General features: G+C 43.5%; 2 protein-coding genes and 1 gene segment (V, D, J or C); all 3 read left to right on the top strand.

Moving 5' to 3' along the window:
- LOC116571641 (immunoglobulin lambda-1 light chain-like) overlaps window positions 1-25,005 on the top strand; it is a 1,068,967-nt gene that overhangs the window by 388,415 nt on the left and 655,547 nt on the right. The gene's annotated exons all lie outside the window — the stretch shown is intronic.
- Window positions 1-25,005, top strand: part of LOC116571638 (immunoglobulin lambda-1 light chain-like) — a 1,139,351-nt gene that overhangs the window by 487,645 nt on the left and 626,701 nt on the right. The window lies entirely within an intron of this gene.
- On the top strand, window positions 3,490-4,037 carry LOC116571646. The segment is given in 2 exon segments: window positions 3,490-3,611; window positions 3,715-4,037. Coding segments are annotated over 2 exon segments (369 nt in total).

Below are 25,005 nucleotides of genomic sequence, written 5' to 3'. Positions count from 1 at the left end.
GCAGAGCATATTGTCTCTGGTTCTTTTCTTTATTGTGCATTCCTCCTCCTAATCATTCTGACTGGCAAAGGATGGGTGAATGAATAAACATAGTCTAAATATGGGCCATGACCCAAGCAAAATGCAACCTAGAGAGGATCCAAAATGGTTGAAAGCTTTCAAACCTTCCAAACTGGTTGAAGGCTTTCAACCTTCCAAAAAGGTTGAAGGCTTTGCCACAGACATGCAAACAAAGCTACACTGAAACAATAAAAATGAGGGGGGAAGGGAGATTATAATATCATAAGAGGGACAAAGCAGGGTGATTTGCTTGTTTCTGTTTCAATTCTGGTCTCTGTGTTAGAAGACACTATATCCCCCAAAATTGTGAAGGAAGAAGAACTTTATGTGTGTGTGTGTATGTGTGTGACATATATGTATATGTATATACACAGGCATATATACACATGTATATACACATACACAAATACATATATATACACAAAAACATATTATAAAATATCTATATTGTATATAATTATAATTGAATATATATAATTGAATAGAGTGAAAAAGACTATCATGAGGCATAAATCTATAAAATGTAGATGTGAAAAAAAAATGTTCAAACGTGATTTTTTTTTATTTTTTTAAAGATTTTATTTATTTATTTGACAGAAAAAGAGAGAGAGAGAGAGAGAGAGATCACAAGCAGGCAGAGAGAAGGGGAAGCAGGCTCACTGCTGAGCAGAGAGCCCGATGCGGGGCTCAATCCCAGGACCCTGAGATCATGACCTGAGCCAAAGGCAGAGGCTTAACCCACTGAGCCACCCAGGTGCCCCTTCAAACGTGATTTAAATCATAATTTGGAAAATAAAAATCTATTTGAAATGGGAAGAAGATTAAAAAAAGGAAAAATGTACTATTGCATCAATATGAATTAAATATAAAAATATTTGCATGGAGCACTGAGTGTGGTGCAAAAACAATGAATATTGCTATGCTGAAAATAAATTTAAAAATTTAAATTAAAAAAAGAAAGAAAAAAATATGAAAAATTTTATCTTATTTTTTATTAAATTAATTTATTTATTTTCAGAAAAACAGTATTAATTATTTTTTCACCACACCCAGTGCTCCATGCAATCCGTGCCCTCTATAATACTCACCACCTGGTACCCCAACCTCCCACCTCCCCGGCACTTCAAACCCCTCAGATTGTTTTTCAGAGTCCATAGTCGCTCATGATTCACCTCCCCTTCCAATTTACTCCAACTCCCTTCTCCTCTCTAACACCCCTTGTCCTCCATGATATTTGTTATGCTCCACAAATAAGTGAAACCATATGATAATTGATTCTCTCTGCTTGACTTATTTCACTCAGCATAATCTCTTCCAGTCCTGTCCATGTTGCTACAAAAGGTGGGTATTCATCCTTTCTGATGGAGGTATAATACTCCGTAGTGTATATGGACCACATTTTCCTTATCCATTCGTCTGTTGAAGGGCATCTTGGTTCTTTCAATAGTTTGGCAACCGTGGCCATTGCTGCTATAAACATTGGGGTACAGATGACCCTTCTTTTCACGACATCTCTATCCTTGAGGTAAATACCCAGGAGTGCAATTGCAGGGTCATAGGGAAGTACTATTTTTAATTTCTTGAGGAATCTCCACACTGTTCTCCAAAGAGGCTGCACCAACTTGCATTCCCACCAACAGTGGAAGAGGGTTCCCCTTCCTCCACATCCTCCCCAACACGTGTTGTTTCCTGTTTTGTTAATTTTGACCATTCTAACTGGTGTAAGGTGATAGCTCAATGTGGTTTTAATTTGAATCTCCCTGAGGAGTAGTGATGGTGAACATGTTTTCATGTGTCTGATAGCCATTTGTATGTCTTCATTGGAGAAGTGTCTGTCCATATCTTCTGCCCATTTTTTGATATGTTTGCCTCTTTCATGTGTGTTGAGTTTGAGGAATTCATTATAGATCCTGCATATCAACCTTTTATCTGTACTGTCATTTGCAAATATCTTCTCCCATTCCATGGGTTGCCTCTTTGTTTTCTTGACTGTTTCCTTGGCTGTGCAGAAGCTTTTGATTTTGATGAAGTCCCAAAAGTTTATTTTCGCTTTTGTTTCCTTTGCCTTTGGAGACGTATCTTGAAAGAAGTTGCTGTGGCTGATATCAAAAAGATTACTGCCTATGTTCTCCTCTAGGATTCTGATGGATTTCTGTCTCACGTTGAAGTCTTTTATCCATTTTGAGTTTAAATTTATGTACGGTGTAAGAAAATGGTCGAGTTTCATTCTTCTTCTTTTCCCAGCACCATTTATTGAAGAGACTGTCTTTTTTCCACTGTATATTTTTTCTTGTTTTGTCGAAGATTAATTGACCATAGAGTTGAGGGTCCATATCTGGGCTCTCTACTCTGTTCCACTGATCTATGTGTCTGTTTTTATGTCAGTACCATGCTGTCTTGGTGATCACAGCTTTGTAATAAAGCTTGAAATCAGGTAATGTGATGCCCCCAGCTTTATTTTTGTTTTTCAACATATCCTTAGCGATTCGGGGTCTCTTCTGATTCCATCCAAATGTCTTTGAAATCTGGTGGGTTCCCCAGAACTACAGCACATCTCCATTGGGACTATCCACACATAATGGTCCGCATATATGCATGGCTTGTGTCACCAAGTTGGGCAGAGCAGGTTAAATGCATAAGGTTTCCTTAGGGTAACTCTCCCTACAGTATAGACTCACAACCAGCAGGCTGCTTTTCATTGGGAAACACTGACTACAACACCATGAATATCTGAGTACCCTTCAGAACCTTCTTTATAAACACTGAAATAAATAAGAGATGGTCATGACAGGAGGAGCCTGAGACGCTTGGAATGAGGAGAGAGGCAGCATGGTGAGGGGATGGGACAGGGAGGAGATTGGAGGGGCAGGTTCTGGGACGTCTCCTGGATTGGAAATTCTACTTGCCACTGTCTTGACAAAAGAGAAATGAGAAAATATTTTAATCCCCCAAAGTTAAATTAATCATTTTAAAAACTTAGATTCTTTTGTCTAAAATTAAATGTTGAGCATACAGCTACTCTTTTTATTATGTCTCATTCAGTGGAGCATGTACACACCAAGGGTCTAGCACCTACTGAGGGCTCAAAAGTAGTCATTTTGTTAAACTAGCAATACATGTAGGGTGACATTCAGCCTAGGGTGCCCAAGGGGGCACTGTGGGTCTTGTATTGGGACCCCAATAAGTCCAAATCCCCTGAGCTGTGCTCAAGTGCAAAGGGTATGACTGATATTTCCGTTGATGATACTTGTGTTGTGTAAAATCAACTCTCCATTCTAGAAACCCACACCTGGTCCCTCTTCTGACATCAGGAAATTACCAGCATGAGGTCCTTAACCTCAGAGCTCAGACAAGAGCCCAGACACACTGAAGAATGGAAAGTAGATTTGCATCTGATGCCCCTCCTTCCTTGAGCTGCAACAACACAGGATAAGATGGGAGTTTGTGGAGTTTAGTCCCAGCAGAACTAGCTCAGAGCAGAGGTCTGTGAAGTTCCTGCCCCACCATGGACTGGGTTCCCTTCTACATCATGCCCTTTATTTTCTCTACAGGTCAGGATTCTATCTCTTTGACATTTCCCTCAAGCACAGTGCTCAGGGACTCGGGTCCAGTGTCCAGTACATTCAGGATCATTCTTGTGTTTTGTGTTTCCAGGCTTCTGTGCTCTGCCTGTGCTGACCCAGCTTTCATCTGCATCTGCCTCCCTGGGAGCCTCAGTCAAGCTCACCTGCACCCTGAGCAGTGAGCACAGCAATTATTTGGTTCACTGGTATCAACAGCGACCAGGGAAGGCTCCCCTGTATATGATGACAGTTAAAAGAGATGGAAGCCACAGCAATGGGGATGGGATCCCCAACCGCTTCTCAGGCTCCAGCTCTGGAGTTGACCGCTATTTAGCCATCTCCAACATCCAGTCTGAAGATGAGGCTGAGTATTACTGTGGTGCAGACTATAGCATTGGTGGTCAGTACGGTTAAGCCACAGTGATATATGCAAAGGGGAAATGAGGCCTAAACCTCCCCGTTCCCCATAGGGACTCGGGGGGCACTGCTGTCTGTCCTTCTCCAGGGCCCTGAGACTTTTGATGCTTCTTGCAAACTCTGTAATTTTATACCTCTACCACAAAACACCACTATGGAGAGAGAGATGCAGGTTATACTTTAGGTCATTTTGACAGCAGAACATTCTCTTTCTTCTGCCATAGTTATGGGAAAGACCAGGCCATCCCAGACAGGAAAATGACCTTGAGAGAGTAGCTGGTCTGAGATAACCTTATGAGCCATTAGGCACTGTGCATCCATGATGGGTCACTTCTCAGGAAATGGACAGAGATCTCTGGGTTCTAGAGGTTAAAAGGTGCTGTGTTCAGTGAATATCACACTTTAGTTCATCATAAGGTGTAATGAGACCCCTGCTGGTGTTGAGTGTTCAAAAGGAAACATTTGGCCCCCAAGGGAAGCAGGGTAGAGAGCTTTAAACCCATGATGGGTGCAGAGCTGGGATCTAGTAGGGAAACTGTATAAGTTAGTCTGTCTGTGGCAGGACCAACATGTATATGGCTTGGGTTTCTCCATCTGTAGTTGATTCTTAACTTGTGGTGCTAAGAATGGTGTCTACGGGACTTTTCCGGGTTCTGGCCAGGACCACTCTACTGGGTCAATAGCAAGACATGGTGAAGGAGGATCATAGAAGTGATAAATATATTGACTCCCTCAATCTCAACTCTGTCAATGATTCACCTCAAATGTATATGGTGAGAGCAGAGCAAACAGACTGGACATGTTTGATTTCCTACATAGTTTTTAAGCATCTGAAAAACAAGTATCTTGCACATACACACCCACAATTTTGCATTAACACGGAGCAGCCATATTAATCACGGCAACCCTGGGTCCTGGGCACTGATGTGAGGGTTGGAAGGCATTTTGATGCCAGATCCCAGAAAGTCAGGTTGGGTCCCTCTAACAGTGGATCTCTGAGATGGAAAGTCCAGGAGCTGCCCATAGCCTGAGCAAACCCCATGTGTGTAAAGTAGAGAAGATGGCTGTTCTTCTGGAGAAGGAGTAGGCAGGGGTGTAGGAAGAGTGGAAGGGGGAGTGAACATGAGGTCTGTCCTGCAGTGACTTCTTTCAGCACTTAGCAGGCTCGAGTCACAAGGGATCACAGGACCATCCTACTCACTACCAAGGATTGTTCTCTACCAAGCATTTGCAGTGATTTTCTCCCCAAAACCCTCTCCCACTGGTCCTTTTAGAAGGGATTTTGTTCCACCACTTACATTGTAGGAAAGGCAGTCAAAAGGATTATAAGGAAATATTATCCAAGCCCATACTATAAGTCATGCCACCTTAAATCCCACCTTGGGCCTTCTGGTGTTTATAACTTGGAATAAAGTGACCCAGTAGCATTGGATAGAGAGACAGATGGACAACTTGTGGAAGCAATGACAGTGAATAGAAAAGGAAGGCAGATAAAGAGCATTCCCTATTGTGCGTAGATGATAACCAACGGGGGGAGGTGACAACTAGAAGGAATTGGTTAAAAGGGGTCAAAATTTTCCATTTGTGGCCATTTCTCTTTACCAAAGTTATCATAGGATAGGGTCCCAGTAAGTTATCATAGGCTAGCGTCCCAAGTAAGCTCTTGTCATGTGGAAGTGAGCAATTTAGTGTTACTTCCTAGATTGTACATCAGTGGCTGTTGGCTTCACAGATTGCCAGGTGGTCCTGAGGCCAAGAATGAACATTTTTGTCAAAAGTTCTTGAGCAGCTTGCATGACCTTAGCAGAGTCGTGCAGAGTGGAAGTCCTTTAGTACCATTGTCTCATTCGGGGAATCTCTTGGGCCTGATGAGAAATTTATAATTTAACACAGGGAGCACCTGACAGGTTACAAGATCAACCCAGGGGAGACAGAAGTGATGCCACTAATAGTGTGACCATGGAGGCAAGACCAGCCGAGCCACGAGAGTATGTTTGACGAGCTCTCTTTCCCCCCACTGTCCCCCTACTCATTCTGCATCTCTCTTTCTTCTTACCTTCCCCCCATTTATCCCACTATCAATGTTCTCACTCTCAATTTATTTCCACAGAGATGTCTGGAATACTCCCCTTTAGTCATATTATACTCATTTATCCTATGCTGTGTGTTCTTTTTTCCTGTATTCTACCCACAAATTTGTTCTCTCCTAGAATATGTGTGTTTGTGCACTGATATTCATTTCCTTAGTGATTTCTGACCTTCTTTTCGGGTGCTTACTTGTTATCTTTTATTTCAGGTGCTTACTTGTTTGGTGAAGTGTTAAATTAAATATTCATTATTTTTTAGTTTTCAGATTTCCCCAGATGTTCACATATTTCTCTGTGTGTGTGTGTTTGTATTTAGGTTTTTTCATTTTATTCCTTGTGTAGATTTGTATATCCATGACAGAAGTCAAGACATAAAGCAGCCCCAACACCACAAGGATCCCTTATATTACCCTTTATCCATCTCCTCTCACCCAGGTTCCCTCCCCTGCCTCTAGTCCCTGGCATCTAATAATTGATTTCCATTTAAAATATTGTGTTTTCAGAAGTGTTATAGAGGATAAAAAAAAGAAAGAATAAAGAATCCCAAAGTCATTAGCCTTTGGAGAATGGCACATTTCCCTACAGATTCATCAAAATTATTGAATGTTTAAGATTCCTTCCTTCTCATTGCTGAGTAGTATTTCAACATGGCCTGACTATACCAAAGTCTGTTTAAACACTTACTCATGGGAAAACAACCAGATTGTTCTCTTTTGGGGACTATTATGCATAATGGTGTTAGATTCTGTGCACAGGTTTTTCAGTGAATGTAAGCTTTCATTTATCTAAAATAGATGCACAAGATTGTAATGTCTAGGTTGCATGGTATTTGCAAGTTCAGTTGTTATTTTTAAGATTTTGTTTATTTATTTGAGAGAGAATGAGTGGTGGGGAAAGGCAGAGGGAGAAAGAGGGAGGGCTTGATGTTGGTCTAAGTCCCAGGACCTGGAGATTATGACCTGAGCCAAAGGCAGATGTTCAACTGACTGAGCCACCTAGGTGCCCCGGCAAGTTTAGTTTTTCAAGAAGCTGTTAAAGTCTTTTCCAGACACATCATACCATTTCACATTCCCATCAGGCATGCATGAGTGATTCTGTACCTCCATATCCTTGTCAGCATTTGGGGTTGTCATTATATTTTATCTTAACCATTCTGATAGGTGTGTCATGGTGCCTTGTTGTGGTTTTATTTTGCATGACTCTAATGGTAAATGAGGAACTTTCTTCCATGTGTTATTTGCCATCTTTAAATCCTCCTCTTTGATGAAATGTTACTCTTTTTCCCATAAGAGGATTCTATTTGTTGTTGGTTTATTTGCTGTTTAGTTTTGATAGCTTTTTATATACTCTATACAGTAGTTGTTTGTTGGGTATGTGGTTTGCAGATATTTTCTGTTCGGTGTTTCCTGTTTCTTTCATCCTCTTTAGTGGGACTTCTGCAAAGATTTTAATTGTGATGAGCTTTAATTTATTAAACTTTCCACTTACAAATCGTGTTTCCCCAATCATCAAAAATTTTTGCATGGCTCTAGATCCTGAATTTTCTCCTATGTCATTTTTTACCACGTAAGACACAGACAAATGAACAAACAAACATAGAACAGCCCCAGAAATGTATGACCAGTTTATTTTGTTGGATGATGGACTTCTGGCCTCTCACAGAACAGCATGACTGCTGTCCCTGCAAGCTACTGTTTCATGCACTCCCTACCCCATGGATGATCTCATCACTAGAGTGGATGGCTGAAGTGTTCTTGCCAAGCCCAGAGAGGAAGCCTAGAATACAGACTGAAATGGGTGAGCTAGTGATGGAGGCACATAGTCGGTGTTTTCTCATGCAACACTGGAGAGAGTTCTGGGAAACCTGAGTGCAGGCTTTGGAGCTAGGGCCCAAATTAAAATTCTCCATTAAGCCCAGTTGTTCTCTGCTCAGCATGTAGACACTCAACAAGACCATGAGAACAAAGTAGATTTGCATGAGAGCACCCCCTTCCTTCCTGAGGATAAGAGAAGCTCTGATGCCTCATCCCCAGCTGTTCAGAGGGTTCAGATTTAGAGTCTGGGGTATCTTCACCATAGCCTGGACTCCTCTCCTGTTCCCCCTCCTTCTCTGCACAGATGCTTCTCCCCACAACTCAGACCCTCAGGGTTACCAGGGATCAATCTTGACCATCAGCTCAAAATAGAAGATGCTGCAGGGTATGTGCACTCTGAGAATGAGACTCTCATTTTCAAATGCACTCTCCTTTCTTTCAGGTTCTGTGGCCACTTCTGCACTGACACAACCACCTGTGGTGTCCATTGCCTTGGGAGAGATGACCAGTATTACATTCCAAGGAGACAGCTTAGGAAGCAGTTTGGCTAACCGGTACCAGCAAAAACCAGGCCAAGCCCCCATGCTGATCATATATGAAGAAAACAACCTGCATTCAGGGATCCCTGACCGATTTTTTGGCTCCAACATGGGGGATGCCACCACCCTGACCATCAGTGGGCCCAGGCCAAGGATGAGGCTGACTATTAGTGTCAATCATATGACTACATGGTGATGCTCACAGTGACATAGGCAGGTGGGGAGATGAGACACCAGCACCTTCCCCATTTATGTTACACTTTCTTTCAGCCCCTAAAGGACTAAAAAGTGCAGTGAGCAGGTGTGGCCCAGGTCCCCAGATCTGATGTCCCCAGACCTCCCTCCACACTCTGTCCCTCAGACAGGCTCTGCTCAGGATAGACCAGAAGTTGCATTTAAGGCTGACAATACCAGCCTGTACTGTTGCCTGTGCTGTGTTATGAGTTAGAGAAAGAGGACCTAAATAGAAGAACAGACATCAGAGAGACATTTTCAGAGCTCTCAAACAACACAATTAGAAAGATGCTTGTGTCCACCTCTCAGAATGGAAAAGTCTCTAAATCAAGGGCACTAGGTTGACTAGTCTGAAAAACTTGGCCTCAATTATAGAGAAATTTTAGCAGAAGACAAAATGTGCTTGGGTACTACGTAAAACACTGTGAAAGCAAGTTTAAAAGAGGTCAGGCTATTTCGGTAATTTTACTGAATCTAGAAGAAATGGCAAAAATAGAAAATAAAGGGTAGTATGCACTAAGCAATGAAATATTCATAAAATCTGTCATTCGATCAAAATTTCCTGGGCAAAAGTAGGAAAATATTCACCAACATAAGCAAAATCATCATCATCATCATCATTATCATCATCATCATCATCCAAACTGGCCCTCAAATTGCATTGATAATAGAATTTATTAGAACACAATAGAATAGAATCCATTCTTATAACTATATTCTATTTGTACATGAAAGCAGAAGAATGACTGAATATTACAGTGGAGACATAGAAGATAGAAACAAACAAAACCCAAATGATACTTTTAGAAATTATGAACAACACTATCTCAAATAAAATTATCCTTGCTGGCAATGGCCACGGTCACCAAACTGTGGGAAGAACCAAGATGCCCTCCAACAGACGAATGGATAAGGAAGATGTGGTCCATATACACTATGGAGTATTATGCCTCCATCAGAAAGGATGAATACCCAACTTTTGTAGCAACATGGACGGGACTGGAAGAGATTATGCTGAGTGAAATAAGTCAAGCAGAGAGAGTCAATTATTATATGGTTTCACTTATTTGTGGAGCATAACAAATAGCATGGAGGACAAGGGGAGATAGAGAGGAGAAGGGAGTTGAGAGAAATTGGAAGGGGGGATGAACCATGAGAGACTATGGACTCTGAAAAACAATCTGAGGGTTTTGAAGGGGCAGGTTTTTCCACAGGGGGTTTTGAAGGTTGGGGGAACCAGGTGGTGGGTATTAGAGAGGGCATGGATTGCATGGAGCACTGGGTGTGGTGCAAAAACAATGAATACTGTTACACTGAAAAAAAATAAATAAATTTTAAAAAATTATTCTTGTTGGATTTATAGCACATTAAACACTACAAAAGAAAAGATTAGCAAACCAGTGGTATAGTAATAGAAAATATAGACTGAGATGAAAACACATAGGGAAAAAACAGTGGAAGAGGAAAGAGAAGATGTATTAGTGTGTCATAGGACAACCTTTTTTTTTTAATTTTTTATTTTTTTATAAACATGTATTTTTATCCCCAGGGGTACAGGTCTGTGAATCGCCAGGTTTACACACTTCACAGCACTCACCAAAGCACATACCCTCCCCAATGTCCATAACCCCACCCCCCTTCCCCAACCCCCTTCCCCCCAGGAACCCTCAGTTTGTTTTGTAAGATTAAGGTGGGTAGGAGAAGAATCAATGAAACAAGATGGGATTGGGAGGGAGACAAAACATGAGGACAACCTTTTTTTAAATTTATTTTTACTTATTTTCAGCATAACAGTTTTCATTATTTTTGCACCACACCCAGTGCTCCATGCAATCTGTGCCCTCTATAATACCCACCATTTGGTACCCCGACCTCCCACCCCCCGCCCTTTCAAAATCCTCAGATTGTTTTTCAGAGTCCATAGTCTCTCATGGTTCACCTCCCCTTCCAGTTTCCCCCAACTCCCTTCTCCTATCTCCCCATGTCCTCCATGCTATTTGTTATGCTCCACAAATAAGTGAAACCATATGATAATTGATTCTCTCTGCTTGACTTATTTCACTCAGCATCATCTCTTCCAGTCCCGTCCATGTTGGGTATACGCACTTTCTGATGGAGACATAATACTCCATAGTGTATATGGATCACATATTCCTTATCTATTCTTCCGTTGAAGGGCATCTTGGTTCTTTCCACAGTTTGGCAACTGTGGCCATTGCTGCTATAAACATTGGGGTACAGATGGCCCTTCTTTTCACTACATCTGTACCTTTGGGGTACATACCCAGTAGTGCAATTGCAGCGTCATAGGGAAGTTCTATTTTTAATTTCTTGAGGAATCTCCACACTGTTCTCCAAAGAGGCTGCACCAACTTGCATTCCCACCAACAGTGGGAAAGAGGGTTCCCCTTTCTCCACATCTTCTCCAACACATGTTCTTTCCTGTCTTGCTAATTTTGGCCATTCTAACTGGTGTAAGGTGATATCTCAATGTGGCTTAATTTGAATCTCCCTGAGGGCTAGTGATGATGAACATTTTTTCATATGTCTGATAGCCATTTGTATGTCTTCATTGGAGAAGTGTCTGTCCATATCTTCTGCCCATTTTTTTATATGATTGTCTGTTTTGTGTGTGTTGAGTTTGAGGAGTTCCTTATAGATCCTGGATATCAACCTTTTGTCTGTACTGTCATTTGCAAATATCTTCTCCCATTCCGTGGGTTGCCTCTTTGTTTTCTTGATTGTTTCCTTTGCTGTGCAAAAGCTTTTGATTTTGATGAAGTCCCAAAAGTTTATTTTTGCTTTTGTTTCCTTTGCCTTTGGAGACATATCTTAAAAGAAGTTGCTGTGGCTGATATCAAAGAGATTACTGCCTATGTTCTCCTCTAGGATTCTGATGGATTCCTGTCTCACGTTGAAGTCTTTTATCCATTTTGAGTTTATCCTTGTGTACAGTGTAAGAGAATGGTCGAGTTTCATTCTTCTACATATAACTGCCCAGTTTTCCCAGCATCATTTATTGAAGAGACTGTCTTTTTTCCACTGTATATTTTTTCAAATAATGGCCTTGGACTTTGAGTCCTTTTCAGGAAGAATTTGCGGGAAGGAGGTAGAAAGAGAAAATGAAGAAATTTTGGCTCATGATGTTCCAAATTGGTGAAAACTAAAAATCCATAGTTCTAAGAAGCTCAACAAATCTCAAGTACAATATTAAACACACACACACACACACACACACACACACACACACACACACACACAATAATGCAATTGCTTAAACCAGTGAAAAGAAGACAATCATAAAAGCAGCCAGAGAGTAGAGACATACTACACAGAGGAAGTAGGTAGAATGCTAAGAGCAGATTTCTCATTGGTAGCAAGGCAAACAACACAGTGCAGCCATGTCCTTAGGATAATAAACACCAAAAACAGAACAAATCTTTTCCACTTTGAACTCTTTAATCAGTAAAAATCTCTCAAAAAGGAAAGATAAATAAACTTTCTCAGACATACAGAAACTTACAGAGATAATCACCAGCTGACTTTCAGTACATGAATGGGCAAATTACACCACCCCGAAAAGGAAGACAATCCAGAGAGAATGGGAATTGACACAAAGAAATGAAAAGCATCAGACATGGCAACTACATAGAAAAATATAGAAACATTTTATTATATTATAGTCCCCCAAAGGTAATTCAGTAGTTAAACAACAACAACAACAAAATAACAATATGTCATAGTTTATAATATATAGTAAAGCAAAATACATGACAATCTTTGCACAAGACTTGGAAGAAGATGTGAAAATGTTCTTATGCTGTCTTTGAAGTGACATAATGTCACTAGAAGAGAGACTTTCAGAAGTTAGATGGACTGTAGACCCTACAGCAATCATTAAAATGAAAACTTTTAAAATATATATACCTTCTTTTCTTAAGATTTTATTTATTTATTTATTTGACAGAGAGAGAGAGAGAGATCACAAGTAGGCAAAGAAGCAGGCAGAAAGAGAGGGGGAAGGAGGCTCCCTGCTGAGCAGACGGCCCGATGCAGGACTTGATCCCAGGACCCTGAGATCATGACCTGAGCTGAAGGCAGAGGCTTAAACCACTGAGCCACCAGTTATGGCTAATCAGCTAACAAAGAGTTAAGAGGAACCATATTTAAAACAAAATAGAAAAAGGGAAAGAGGAAAAATGAACAGATGAGACAAATAGAAAATAAATAGATGAAGATGGTATACTTCAACAGAACTGTATCACTAACGGTCTAATAGGCAGGAAGGGTCATATCGAATGTCGAAGCAAGAGCCAATGAAATGCTTTCTTCAAGATACCCACTTTCAGTTTTATAACCACAAAAGTCTAATCTCAAATGGAGGGTGAGTTCCCCACTCCTCCAGGCAGCCCCCCAAACCACACAGAGAAGTTCACTGGGAAAACCACAGTGCACAGATGGTGAGACACAATTATAGAAATTAACCCTCCCTGTACCCACTTTCCCAATTCCTGCCCCCAAGGTCTGGGTCCCAGTACTAGAGCTGAAGGAAGTGAGGCAGAGAAACATTAAATCAAGAAGTACAGTAAATCCATAAAGTATAAGCAGAATAGATGAGGGAATGGAAGTGATAATGGACTCACTCCTTGGGAGAGAGCTCCTGCATGATTGTTTTGGCATATTATTAAGGATTTTGTGTCTGTACTCATGGGGTATTTTAAAGTGTGTAGTTTTCCTCTCACGTGATGGCTTTCTCTGCATTTGGCATCAGAGAACCAGTAAGAAAGTACTCCCACTCCCTCCATATTCTGAAAGAATTTGAATGGGACTATCTGTTATGGAACAATTTCTTCCTTAAACATCAGTAGAATTTACCAATGAAGCTGGGCTTTTCTTAGCAAGAAGATGTTTAATTGCTGATTCAAAGCCATTCCCTGTCATAGGTCTAGTCAGATTTTTTATTTCTTCATGAGTCAATGTTCAAAACTGATGTTTTTCTAGGAATCTGCCCAGGGACTTTTTTAGATTAAAAGATCATGAAAAGGTCCATCTAGGGGATTATAATAGAAAGATACAAATTACAGGCTTTCTCATCCACATGTTCATGAATGGGCTGGCACCACCCTGGACCCCAGGTGGTCTTCTCTCCGATTGCAGGTGCCCCGCACCCCACAGCTGGCCATACTGAGATGAAGAAGTTCTCTCCTTCAGGACCTGGATCATTCTGGCTGAGGTTGTTCCAGTTTCCCTCTCATCCTGGGCAGACTTCTTCACCTGGTGCAGGGAACAGCTGCTGCCTTCACCTGCCATCTTCTGCTCTTCTGTCTCCCTCTCAGGGACCGGGGACCTGTACTCTTCTCCAGGCATCCCTTCCCTGTGACGTGTGCTCCTCCCTCATGTTCCTGCTCAGCTCAGCCAGTGTGTGGGGCACTGGAGAAAGCAGTGAGAGGACATCCATGTGGGACTTGAGACAAGGGGACAGGACCAGTGGCACATGTTGCACCTTATTCCCAGTTGCTGCAGATAGGAAAGGAGGTGGTGAAAGAATGTAATCACTGCCCTGAATTGCCTCAGCCCTTGAGTCACATAAGAGGAACTCAGGGCCTGTCTGAATCCACCTGTGTCAAACCTGTCAAACCTTCCTCCTGGAGGACCCTCCATGTGCCCAGCAGCTGCCAAGAGAACCTGACATATTACCTGGAAATTACCTTTTACCACACCTGACACATCCCTCTGTGCCCAGAATGCTCACCTTAGGAGAAAACTGCACACTAATCCTCACCTGGGTTGAATCCCAGGTCCTTCAGCTTTCTTCTGTTCCCCAGATCCTCTGACCACCTGTACCATCCTTCCTGAGGGCACTGCCTGGGCTCCTCCTACACATCTTAATACTTATTTCTCGTTCCGATCTTACAACACCAGAATTTCCTCTTCAATAGGACCTGTGTTTTGTTCACCCAGAATGCCCAGGAGAGAACATGTGCCAGACCAATGAGAGTTTGAATAAATGTCTGCTGGGTGGATGGTCTCCTGTCACTAGCTTTCGAGCATTATTCCCTGGTCACCCTCCTACACACACACACACACACACATCAGCTTTGCATCCCCAGTTGGAATGAATAAGAACCATCCCCTGAGTCCTAGAGCCCCACTGCTAAGCTGTGCTACCCTCTGCTTGACTTCCCAGCACCCCCAGACAGAGGTGCAGGGACACCTCAATGAAACCAGGGCTCTCCTCCTTCAGATGAGCTTGTTAATGTTTTCATGGGTAATTTGGGCCCCTCATGCCTGAAAGTGATGCAGGCAGAAGCCACGCATAGAAAAGTCATTCTACCCCAGGATAGCAGTCCATAGATCTGGACTCAGGACCTACACAGAGGAATCTACACCCTTGCAAGGAGTCTCCCACCTCCCCAGCAGTCAATGTGGAGTGACCACCAGGGGCAGCAAAAATCAGCCAGCAGAGTCACAGGCAACTGGGGCAGGTCCAGGCACCAAGGATTTTACCAGGCTGGCTTGGGCAAGCCAGCAGTGGGGACGTTAGTAACCAGGACCTGAAACCTTCGGGCCACTTGTCATTTGCTCCAGTGTCCTTCTTCACTATCAAGTACAATTTCTTCACAGGAGTTGTGTGGGGGTTTCTCCACCTATTCCTGTTTGCTCTGCCACCATCCCGTTTAAATAAAATGGAAGCACTGTCACCATCCACAAACACGGATCCTCCCTGCAAACATGTTTCCTTCTCCATCCCCTGTTGAGAGACCCCTGAGAGACACAACTCTTCCTTCTTCCTGGAAGTTCCTCCTACCTGCCCCTCAAGGAAGGGAAAGGGAACTGGAAGATTCTGTTCTTCCCTTTCTTAGTGCCAGCAACACAACAATTTTCATGACAAAGTTTTTTTTTTTCAATTTAACATATAAATTAAGATATTTATTATATATTTTTCCCAAAAACTGATTAAAAAAAGAACTCCACTGTGGTAAACATTCCCTTGAATAGTTACTAAACCTTGAAGCTCCTGTCATTCTTGTATACAGAAAACATTTCTTTTAAACCTGATCTGTTCCTCCTCCTGACTGCAAAATGGGCATACTAAGACTCAGTCCTTGTGACCAGTTGCAAGGGATCACAACCAACAGCAGACATTATAGCATCATGATGGTTTGGATCTCCATGAGCTCTTGAAAGAGGATGAATTTTATTTGGTCTCTAAGCCCCATGAGCTGTGATCTGGAAAAGGACCCTGCACCAACTTGGGCCTCATAGTGTCACTTACAGAATAGGCAGAGAAAATAAAAACACGCCATCTCTGAGATCTCAGTGGCCAGGCCAGCCAAAGAGCTTCCAAGACACAATGTGGGATGCAGATGTAGGGCCCACACTATGGCACCAGGCTGCCCCTCCTCTCTCTCCATGTCCCCTTGGGCTGAGTGCTTCTCTGAACCCACAGAGCTCCACAGCAGCAGCCCCTGAACCCTGGCTGATTTGCATTCTCAGCGATGTCCCAAGCAAGGGGATAATACAGGCCTGAGAGGAATTTTGGCAGGCTTGGGCCTTGGTAGCAGAGTCTGAGCACTACCATGATGGCCTGTACCCCTCTCCTCCTCGGCTTCCTTGCTCACTGCACAGGTGCTGTGCCAAGGCTCACACCACCCCAGCCTCAGAGATCTGAGACAAACCTAGGCCTGACTCTGAGCTCAGCAGGGAGCTTTCTGTGAAGGACAGGATGCTCATTACACTGGCATAGGATCCGGATAGAGGGTGTAATCCTCCCCACTATGCTCACGGGCTCTGTGTGAGCCCTGAGGGGATGCTCCTGAGGAGACCAAGGGGTGGATTGGTTTTCGTTTGTTCAAAGGCTCCATCCACCAGATGGACTGATTATCCATTAGGCTGATATTGATAACAAGGGATTCCCTGGGAACCCAGAGGATCCCTGAGGTCAATCCAGGCCTGGGGACAGAGGGCCTGGGTGGAAAAAAAGACACAAGAAGTCTTTTATCCTGTCATCATGATCTCATCATTTCCATGTGTAGTCATGGGCTAAGGCTCTCACAAATGACCAGGATTAGAGCCCAACATGTCCAAGCTCAGCTGAGCTCCTGAAGCCCTGGGAACATGACTGGATCCCCCTTTACCTGAGTGGAACAGACAGGTACAGGAGTCACTAAGGTGTCACCCACATCTCTGGGTCTCTCTATTCGGTTCCATGATATATGCATCTGTTTTTGTGCCAGTACAAACTGTCTGGTTGATTACATCTTTGTATTAGAGCTTGAAGTCTGGAATTGTGATGTCACAAGCTTTGGTTTTCATTTTCAACATTTCCCTGGTTATTCCGGATCATTTCTAGTTCTACACAAGAGTTAGGATTATTTGTTCCAGCTCTGTGAAAAACGTCGGTGGTATTTTGCCAGGGGTTTCCTTGAATGTGTAGATTGCTCTGGGTAGCATAGACCATCTGAATATGTATTCTTCCCACCCATTAGTGTGGAATGTTCTTGCATTTCTTTGTGTCTTTTCTCAATTTCTTTCATAAATGTCCTGTAGTTCTTAGAGTACAGATCCTTTATCTTTTTGGTTAGGTTTATTTCTAGGTATCTTGTGTTTTTTGGTGCAAGTGTAAATGGGATGGATTCCTTAATTTCCCTTTCTTCTGTCTCATTGTTCATGTATAGAAATGCAACTGATTTCTGTGCATTGATGGTATATCCTGGCACGTTGTTGAACTGCTGTATGTGTTCTAGCAATTTTGGGGTGGAGTCTTTTGGGTTTTCCACATAAAGTATCATGTCATCTGTAAGACAAGAGAATTTAACCTTTTCTTTCCCAATTTGAATGCCTGTTGTTTCTTTTTGGTGTCTGATTGCCGAGGCTAGAACTTCTAGTACTGTGTCAAGCAATAGTGGTGAGAGTAGACATCCCTGTAGTCTGCCTGTCCTTAGGGGGAAAGCTCTCAGTTTTTCCCCATTCAGAATGATATTTGCTATGGTATATTGCTTTGATGATATTGATGTGTGTTCCCTCTATCCCTACACTATGGAAAGCTTTAATCAAGAAAGGATACTGTATTTTGTTGAATGCATTTTCTGCATTAGTTGAGAGGATCATATAGTTCTTGTTCTTTCTTTTATTTATGTAGTGTATCACATTGATTGATTTGCAAATGTAGAAAGACCTTACAGCCCAGGATGTAAACCCACCTTGCTGTGGTGAATAATACTTTTGATACACTGGTCCAGCCTATTGGTTAATATCTTGGTGAGAATTTTGGCATCCACATTCATCAGGGATGTTGGTCTGTAACTTGTTTTAGTGGGGTCTTTGTCTTATTTTTGGATCAAAGCAATGCTGGCCTCATAGAATGAGTTTGGAAGTTTTCCTTCCATTTCTATTTTTTGAAACAGCTTCAGAAGAATAGGTAGTGGACGAGATCAAGAGTCATATGCTCAGGAGAGGGAGCAAGACGGTGGAGGAATAGGAGATTGAACTATCATCAGGTCCCAGGAGTTCAGCTAGATAGTTATCAAACCATTCCAAACACCTATAAACTCAACAGAAGATAGAAGAAAAGAAGAGCAGCAATTCTAGGAACAGAAAATTGACCACTTTATGGAAGGTAGGATGTGTGGAGAAATGAATCTAAAGCTAAGGGAAGATAGACCATGGGGGAAGGGGCCGGCTCACAGCAAGCAGTAGAGCAGCGGAGCACAAAATCTGAATTCTTAGAAGTCAGCTCCACTGAGGGAGGTTGCTCCAGATGCTAAGTGGGAGTAGTGCCCTCATGGGCACAGTGTGGTCTCAGGACCCACAAGGACACAGAAAGACTGGGGGAGCCCGAGTGTGGCAAAGCTCCCAGGTATTGGAGCGGGGAAACCAGCTGCATAGACAGAGCCAAGAAGTGTGCTCTCTGCTCAGAATTACCTTAAACTGTGATCCAAGATACAGCCAGACCACTGTTCTTTGAGCGCGGACCGCACAAGTGATTTCTCATGAGCATAAATGCACACAGAGAGCAGTGGGTTAACATCTTGAAAATACCAAAGAAATAAACAGAAGGAAACTCCTGAATTCTTTATCCAGGGAAAATTTCCTTCAGTAATGAAGGCTAAATAAACCAATTTTTCAGCTCTACCAAACTGACAAAAACAGTCATCAGCAGACCCATAACACTGAAAGTAATACTGGACTTCCCTCAGAAATGAGGAAGTGATTACAAAAAGGATCCTAATCTACAAAATTATTGTAGTAGTCAGAAATGGTAGGGGTGCCTGGGTAGCTCAGTTGGTTAAGTGCCTGCCTTCAGCCCAGGTCATGGTCCAAGAGTACTGGATCAAACCCCACATGAGGTTCCCAGCTAGAGAGGGAGCATGCTTCCCCTTCTCCTTCTGCCTGACACTCCCCCTCTTTGGAAAATAAATCCCTGTCTACAGCAAATCTAATCACTGCATATGCTGGATTTATCATGTGGCTAACAGTGATGGGTATGACATTCCTACCACAGCACTGAGAAGAGAGAGCAGGAAGTGGGCTCTAATGTCTGGTGCTCTCCGTCACAGGGTGTGGTGGCACCTGAATGTAGACTGTGAGTAGTTGCAGATGACAGGACAGTAAGGAGTTATAGTAATAGGCCAAAACAGAAAGCAATTGGATCATAGAAAAACGTTCCAATTCTCAAAAAGAAGATAAAAATTAAAAAAAAAAAAAGAGAACAGAGAACACAAGGAACACACAACAAATAAAAAGCAGGATGGAATCTAACAAACTATGTAACCACTCACAGTCAGGAAATTCTCTAAACCCCATCATTAAAATAAAGATATTGTCAATTTGAGTTTATCAGCAACACCCCAGGATAAGAAACCTACAGTAAAGAAACTTATACTAAGTGTAAGATCAAAACAGTTTTCCCACTGGATTCTGTTCCATAATTCAGGATGTAAAAAAAGCACAGAAAAGAGAACGTGGGAAGTTGAACTGAACTCTTACACATGGTCCAGATGGAATATTTCATGTCCTGTGTATTTGAAACTCTCGCAGAAATAGAATCAAATGATCATAGAACTCATTTCATGAGAACAACAACAGAAATTCCCTCCCCTCTCCACCTCCCCAGTTGTTATGCTGCTCAAACACAGAGTGACCAGATCTCCCCTATGAAGCTGAAAGGTGAGCACGGCCCCATGTAAACCAAATCTGTGCAGCTCACCCAGAAGCACAGAGATTCTCTCCATCAGCATGAGGACCATTTTCACAGGAACCAGTGAAAGGCTGTGAGGGAGGCTCAGGGAGGCCAGGCTCAGCAGGAGACTCAAGAGAAAGAGTCTGGGCTGCCCACTATTGCCTTGACCCTCCTCTGCTAACCCTACTCACTCGCTGCCCAGGTGCAGTCCAGACCTTGCCCACAGGCTCAGCCCCCACATGACCCTTAGCATGACCCTGAGCTGAGCTCAGCCCAAAGGGTGCTGGAGGGAGTGGGACCCAGAGAATGAGCCCCATGGTGTTCTGAACCTACAGGACTTGTGTCCACTGCAAGATTCATCTGACCCCATTACTGTGGCCACAAGACCCTTGTTTTCTCTCAAACGTGGAGCACAGAGAGGACCAAGCAGTAATACAGAGAAGAGCCAGGAGGACCCAAGTCAGGCCCCTTCACAGCCAAACAGCCTCCACTGTACCCACAGATTCTCCAGCTCAAACCTGGGACATGACACTCCTGACCCTCCCCATGGACTGACTACCCAGGCTCCCTTATAGGCCAGACCATGAGGAGGATGGCAGTGAGCTGAGAGACAGAAGCCCTGCTGCTCATCTGGACTCACCCTCCCTCCCACCTGTCCTGGTCAAGTTGTGCCCTGATGAGCCCAGACTCTGAATCCAGCACATGTGTTCTCCCCTCTTGGACTCACCCCACTCTCCTCTGTTTCCCTAGGATGCTAGCCTCTCTGAGCCTCAGCTTACCTGCTGTGCAAGGGGGAAGCTTATACTCATATAAGACACATTTTTTTTTCATGTTAAGTGTACAAAACATTGTAAGAGTCCTACTAATTAGAGAGACTCTGTGTGATCTCAGTGAGTTGAACTTCACGTGGGATTCTCTAGTCTTCTTCTGTGGGAATCCAAGGAAAGGGTTTCAGCTCCTCTGTGACCTGCATCATCAGCCCATGGACCCAACTCTAATGAGTAGACCCCCAGTTCCATAAATCCACAAGCTAGACAGCTTTACAGATCCTCACACATCAAACTCCAGGAGGTGAGAGCTGCAACAACAATAATAGTAGTAAATACAGGATTAATGAAGAGTAAAAAAAAGGTTTGCCTGCTTAACTGAATTTAGCACCAGCAGCATCACCTATCACTCCCATGACCCAACTCCCCAGATAGGGATGCAAAAAGCATTGGTTATGATTCCTAAATACACAGGAACCAGGTGGCTGTGGGACATCACACAGATTTGTCTGGACACTAGCCCTTTTTCAAATGCACTACACTGTACCATGCAGGCTCCTTCCTGAAACAGGACAGCAGGTGAGGCCAGAGTATTTTAACCCTGAAACAAGTAGAGGTTATCGCAACTGCCAGGCCTCCCGCACCATGTATGTGACCTTCTGTGCTGGGTTGGGCAGGACAGTGGGGTGGTTGGGGGATGAGGGTAGCCGGAACAGCTGCCAGTGGGATCCTGCCCCTTTCTCAGATGACAGGTGCTCTGGGGTAACTGCAGGGGGGAAGCTCCTGGTCTGAGTCTGTCTTTACCATCAGGGGACAGCAGACCTGCAGCAAGACCAGCAGGACAGAAACTGGGGCTGCCCAGGGGGAGGCTCACAGGGCCAGCAGGTCTGGGGGACAGCCAACTGTCTAAGGTTCAGTCTTCAGAGACTGGGGATGATCAGTCTTATCTCCTCAGGCTGCAAAGACCATGTTCTGAGGGTCGCAATATCATCCAGGACACTACCAGAGCCTGACACAGTGAGCACGTCACCGGGGCAATTCACAGCCCCTCTCTGACCACCAGTGTCCCCCAGACTGACTCCTTTGTGCTGTGCACATCCAGAGACCCCCTGATGACTGACTCTGTCTCTCCTTCCACACCTCCACCCCAACTCAGACCTGGGGCTGCAGCTCTTATGTTCAAGAACATCTCAGGGGGCAAAAGACAGTGCACGTGGGGACCCTGGTCCCTGGAAGGAGCATCTGCAACCTCCTTGTGAGACTGTCTCCTGAGTGATGTGATTCTCATGGCCTGCAGGGACCATTGTTCAGGTCCTAGAGCTTACACCATATGGGAACATATGATCATGTGGATTCTCACAAGACCAAAAACCTTGAAGTTGTTTCTCATGGATTCAGGCCCTTTACACATATTGCATGAAACATTGATGAAAAAAATTAATAGGAATGAAATGGTTGACAATGCCAATTGTTGGTCCGCTGTGCTAATGGGGACTGTCATAGAGACAAGAACACCATGTGTAAATAGACTAGAAATCCTCATGAATCTCCAACAGCAGGTGGTTTTTTTGACAAGTAAACTCACACTTATAAATGATGAATGAACCTCAGAATGAGAGTTTCCTATTCTGTTGACATGCCAAGAATTGGACCACAATGTATGTGAGGAACACAGAGGGGACCAATACAGGGAGAATAAGGCAGTGAGATCACAGGACCACCTCACCCTGAGTCAAGTATTCTCTGCATTGTTTAGAGGGACAAGATCAGCACCACAGCCAGGATTCTGGAAGGTCCTGACCCAGCTCTAGACATCCCTTAGGCAGAATGGGTAGGGAGAGTGGTTGTGTTCAAACTGCAAGGATGTGACTGTGATACCAAACTTTGGAGACCAAGTCTCATTTTCTGACCTGAGAGCTGCTTGGAGGAAGCTGGGGTCTCCTCTCTTCCTCCTCTTCTGAGATCACAAGTGGTTTGAATGCATTTGGATCCCAGAGAGGAGTAAATTTGCATAAATACTAACAATCATAGAACAAGTGCCTGGAAAGAAATAAAAAAAGGCCAGTGTGAGCCTGGCCCAGCTGGGGTTCTCAGAAGACAGAGCTCTCCTTGTCCTCACTCTCTGCACAGGTGCTGTCCCCAGGCCCTCCTCACACTCTCATCCCCACAGGTTTTGAGCTGAGCCTGCCCCAAACCCTAAGCTCCACCCTAGCACAGCCTCAGTATTGGGATCTTGTGAATGAGTCTATGGACCTCATTGCAACCTCTCCTCTTCTTTCTTCTCAGGCTCTGTGGTCTCCAGTGAGGTGACTCAGCCACCCTTTCTGTCAGTGGCCCTGGGAGAGACGGCTACAATCACCTGTACTGCAGAGGAACTTGAAAATGGTTATGCACACTGGTACCAGCAGAAGGCAAGCTCCTTTGATGGTTATTTATGGTGATAGTGAGAGGCCCTCAGGGATCCCTGAATGGTTCTCTGGCTGCAAGTTGGGGAACACAGCCACCCTGACCATCATTGCGACACAGGCCAAGGAGGAGGCTGACTATTACTGTCAGCGCTATAATGGTCATACTGAAGTGCACAGTGACACAGGCAGATGGGGAAGTGGGACACAAACCCATTCCCCATCTGTGTCACACTCTCCTCCAGCCCCAGGAGGCCTGTGCACAATGCAGTGAGCAGATTTGGCCCAGGTCCCCAGATCTGAGGCCTCCAGTCTGTCCCCTTCCTCCCAGTCCTCCAGGCAGGCTGCACAGGGCGGATCACCAGGGGATTTGCAATCAGTTATTAGAACTCTATTAACATAGGACTGTGGGTGGAGGAAGGACTAAATGTCTGAGAAGCAGAAACAAAAGACGTTGTTTGAAGAACCCCTCTTTTAAGCCCTCCCAAATTATTCAGTCTGAAATTTTAAAATACATGGATAGGACTGACAGCAGATATGATGCTGCAAAAAAGGATGTTAGGGAACTTGATGTCACAGCAATGGAAAGTATTCAAAATGAAACACATAGTGAAATACCCAATAAAACTAATGAAGGCTCAGTGCCTGGAAGACACCTTCATGCCACCCAGACAGCATACAAATGTAGGAACTGCAAGAAAGATGGTAAAGAACTGAGGAAAAATTTTAAAAATCTGTGAAGAAATAACCTACAAAAAAGCTTCAAGTTTAGAGAAACCCAGAAACCAATATATCCAAGGAGCTCAATGAAGCTCAGATACAGGAAACATGAGAGACAGCACAGAACACATCATTATGAAATTATTACAAACCAGTGATGCAGACACTCTCACAACCAGAGAGGAGACTCTTGTTCTAAACAAATAAACCAGCATTGTGCTGGAAGCACATTTCTCATCATGAACCATGTAAACGGGAAAACAGAGGGCAATGTCTTCAACATACTAATCGAAAACACTGTCAACCTTCATCTCTATCCACAAAACATATCATTGAAAACTGAAGACAAACTGAGCCTTCCTCAGACTGTAAACCTCTCAGAACTGATCACTTACAGACCCTCAGCACAAGCAACAGTGAAGGACACCCTTCAGACAGAAGGAAAGGGTGATAGATGGAAATGTGAGTCTACACAAAGTATAATAAGTTTCAAAAATCATAAACCACATAAACACAGGCAGCAACCTCTTCGACCTCAGCCGCAGCAACATCTTCCTAGGAACATCACCAAAGGCAAGGGAAGCAAGGGCAAAAATGAACTATTGGATTTCATCAAGATCAAAAGCTTTTTCACAGCAAAGGAAAACAGTTTAACAAAATCAAAAGACAACTGACAAAATGGGAGAAGGATATTTGCAAACGACATATCAGATAAAGGACTAGTGTCCAAAATCTATAAAGAACTTAGCAAACTCAACACCCAAAGAACAAATAATCCAATCAAGAAATGGGGCAGAAGGACATGAAAGACATTTCTGCAAAGAAGACATCCAGATGGCCAACAGACACATGAAAAAGTGCTCCATATCACTCGGCATCAGGGAAATACAAATCAAAACCACAATGAGATATCACCTCACACCAGTCAGAATGGCTAAAATCAACAAGTCACGAAATGACAGATGCTGGCGAGGATGCGGAGAAAGGGGAACCCTCCTACACTGTTGGTGGGAATGCAAGCTGGTGCAACCACTCTGGAAAACAGCTTGGAGGTTCCTCAAAATGTTGAAAATAGAACTACCCTATGACCCAGCAACTGCACTACTGGGTATTTACCCTAAAGATACAAACCTAGTGATCTGAAGGGGCATGTGCACCCGAATGTTTATAGCAGCAATGTCCACAATAGCCAAACTATGGAAAGAACCTAGATGTCC

This window comes from Mustela erminea, chromosome 13 (assembly GCF_009829155.1).
Source record: "Mustela erminea isolate mMusErm1 chromosome 13, mMusErm1.Pri, whole genome shotgun sequence".
Classification (NCBI taxonomy): Eukaryota; Metazoa; Chordata; class Mammalia; order Carnivora; family Mustelidae; genus Mustela; species Mustela erminea.
Note: the sequence above shows the minus strand (reverse complement) of the source record. Positions and strands in the feature narration are given on the sequence as shown.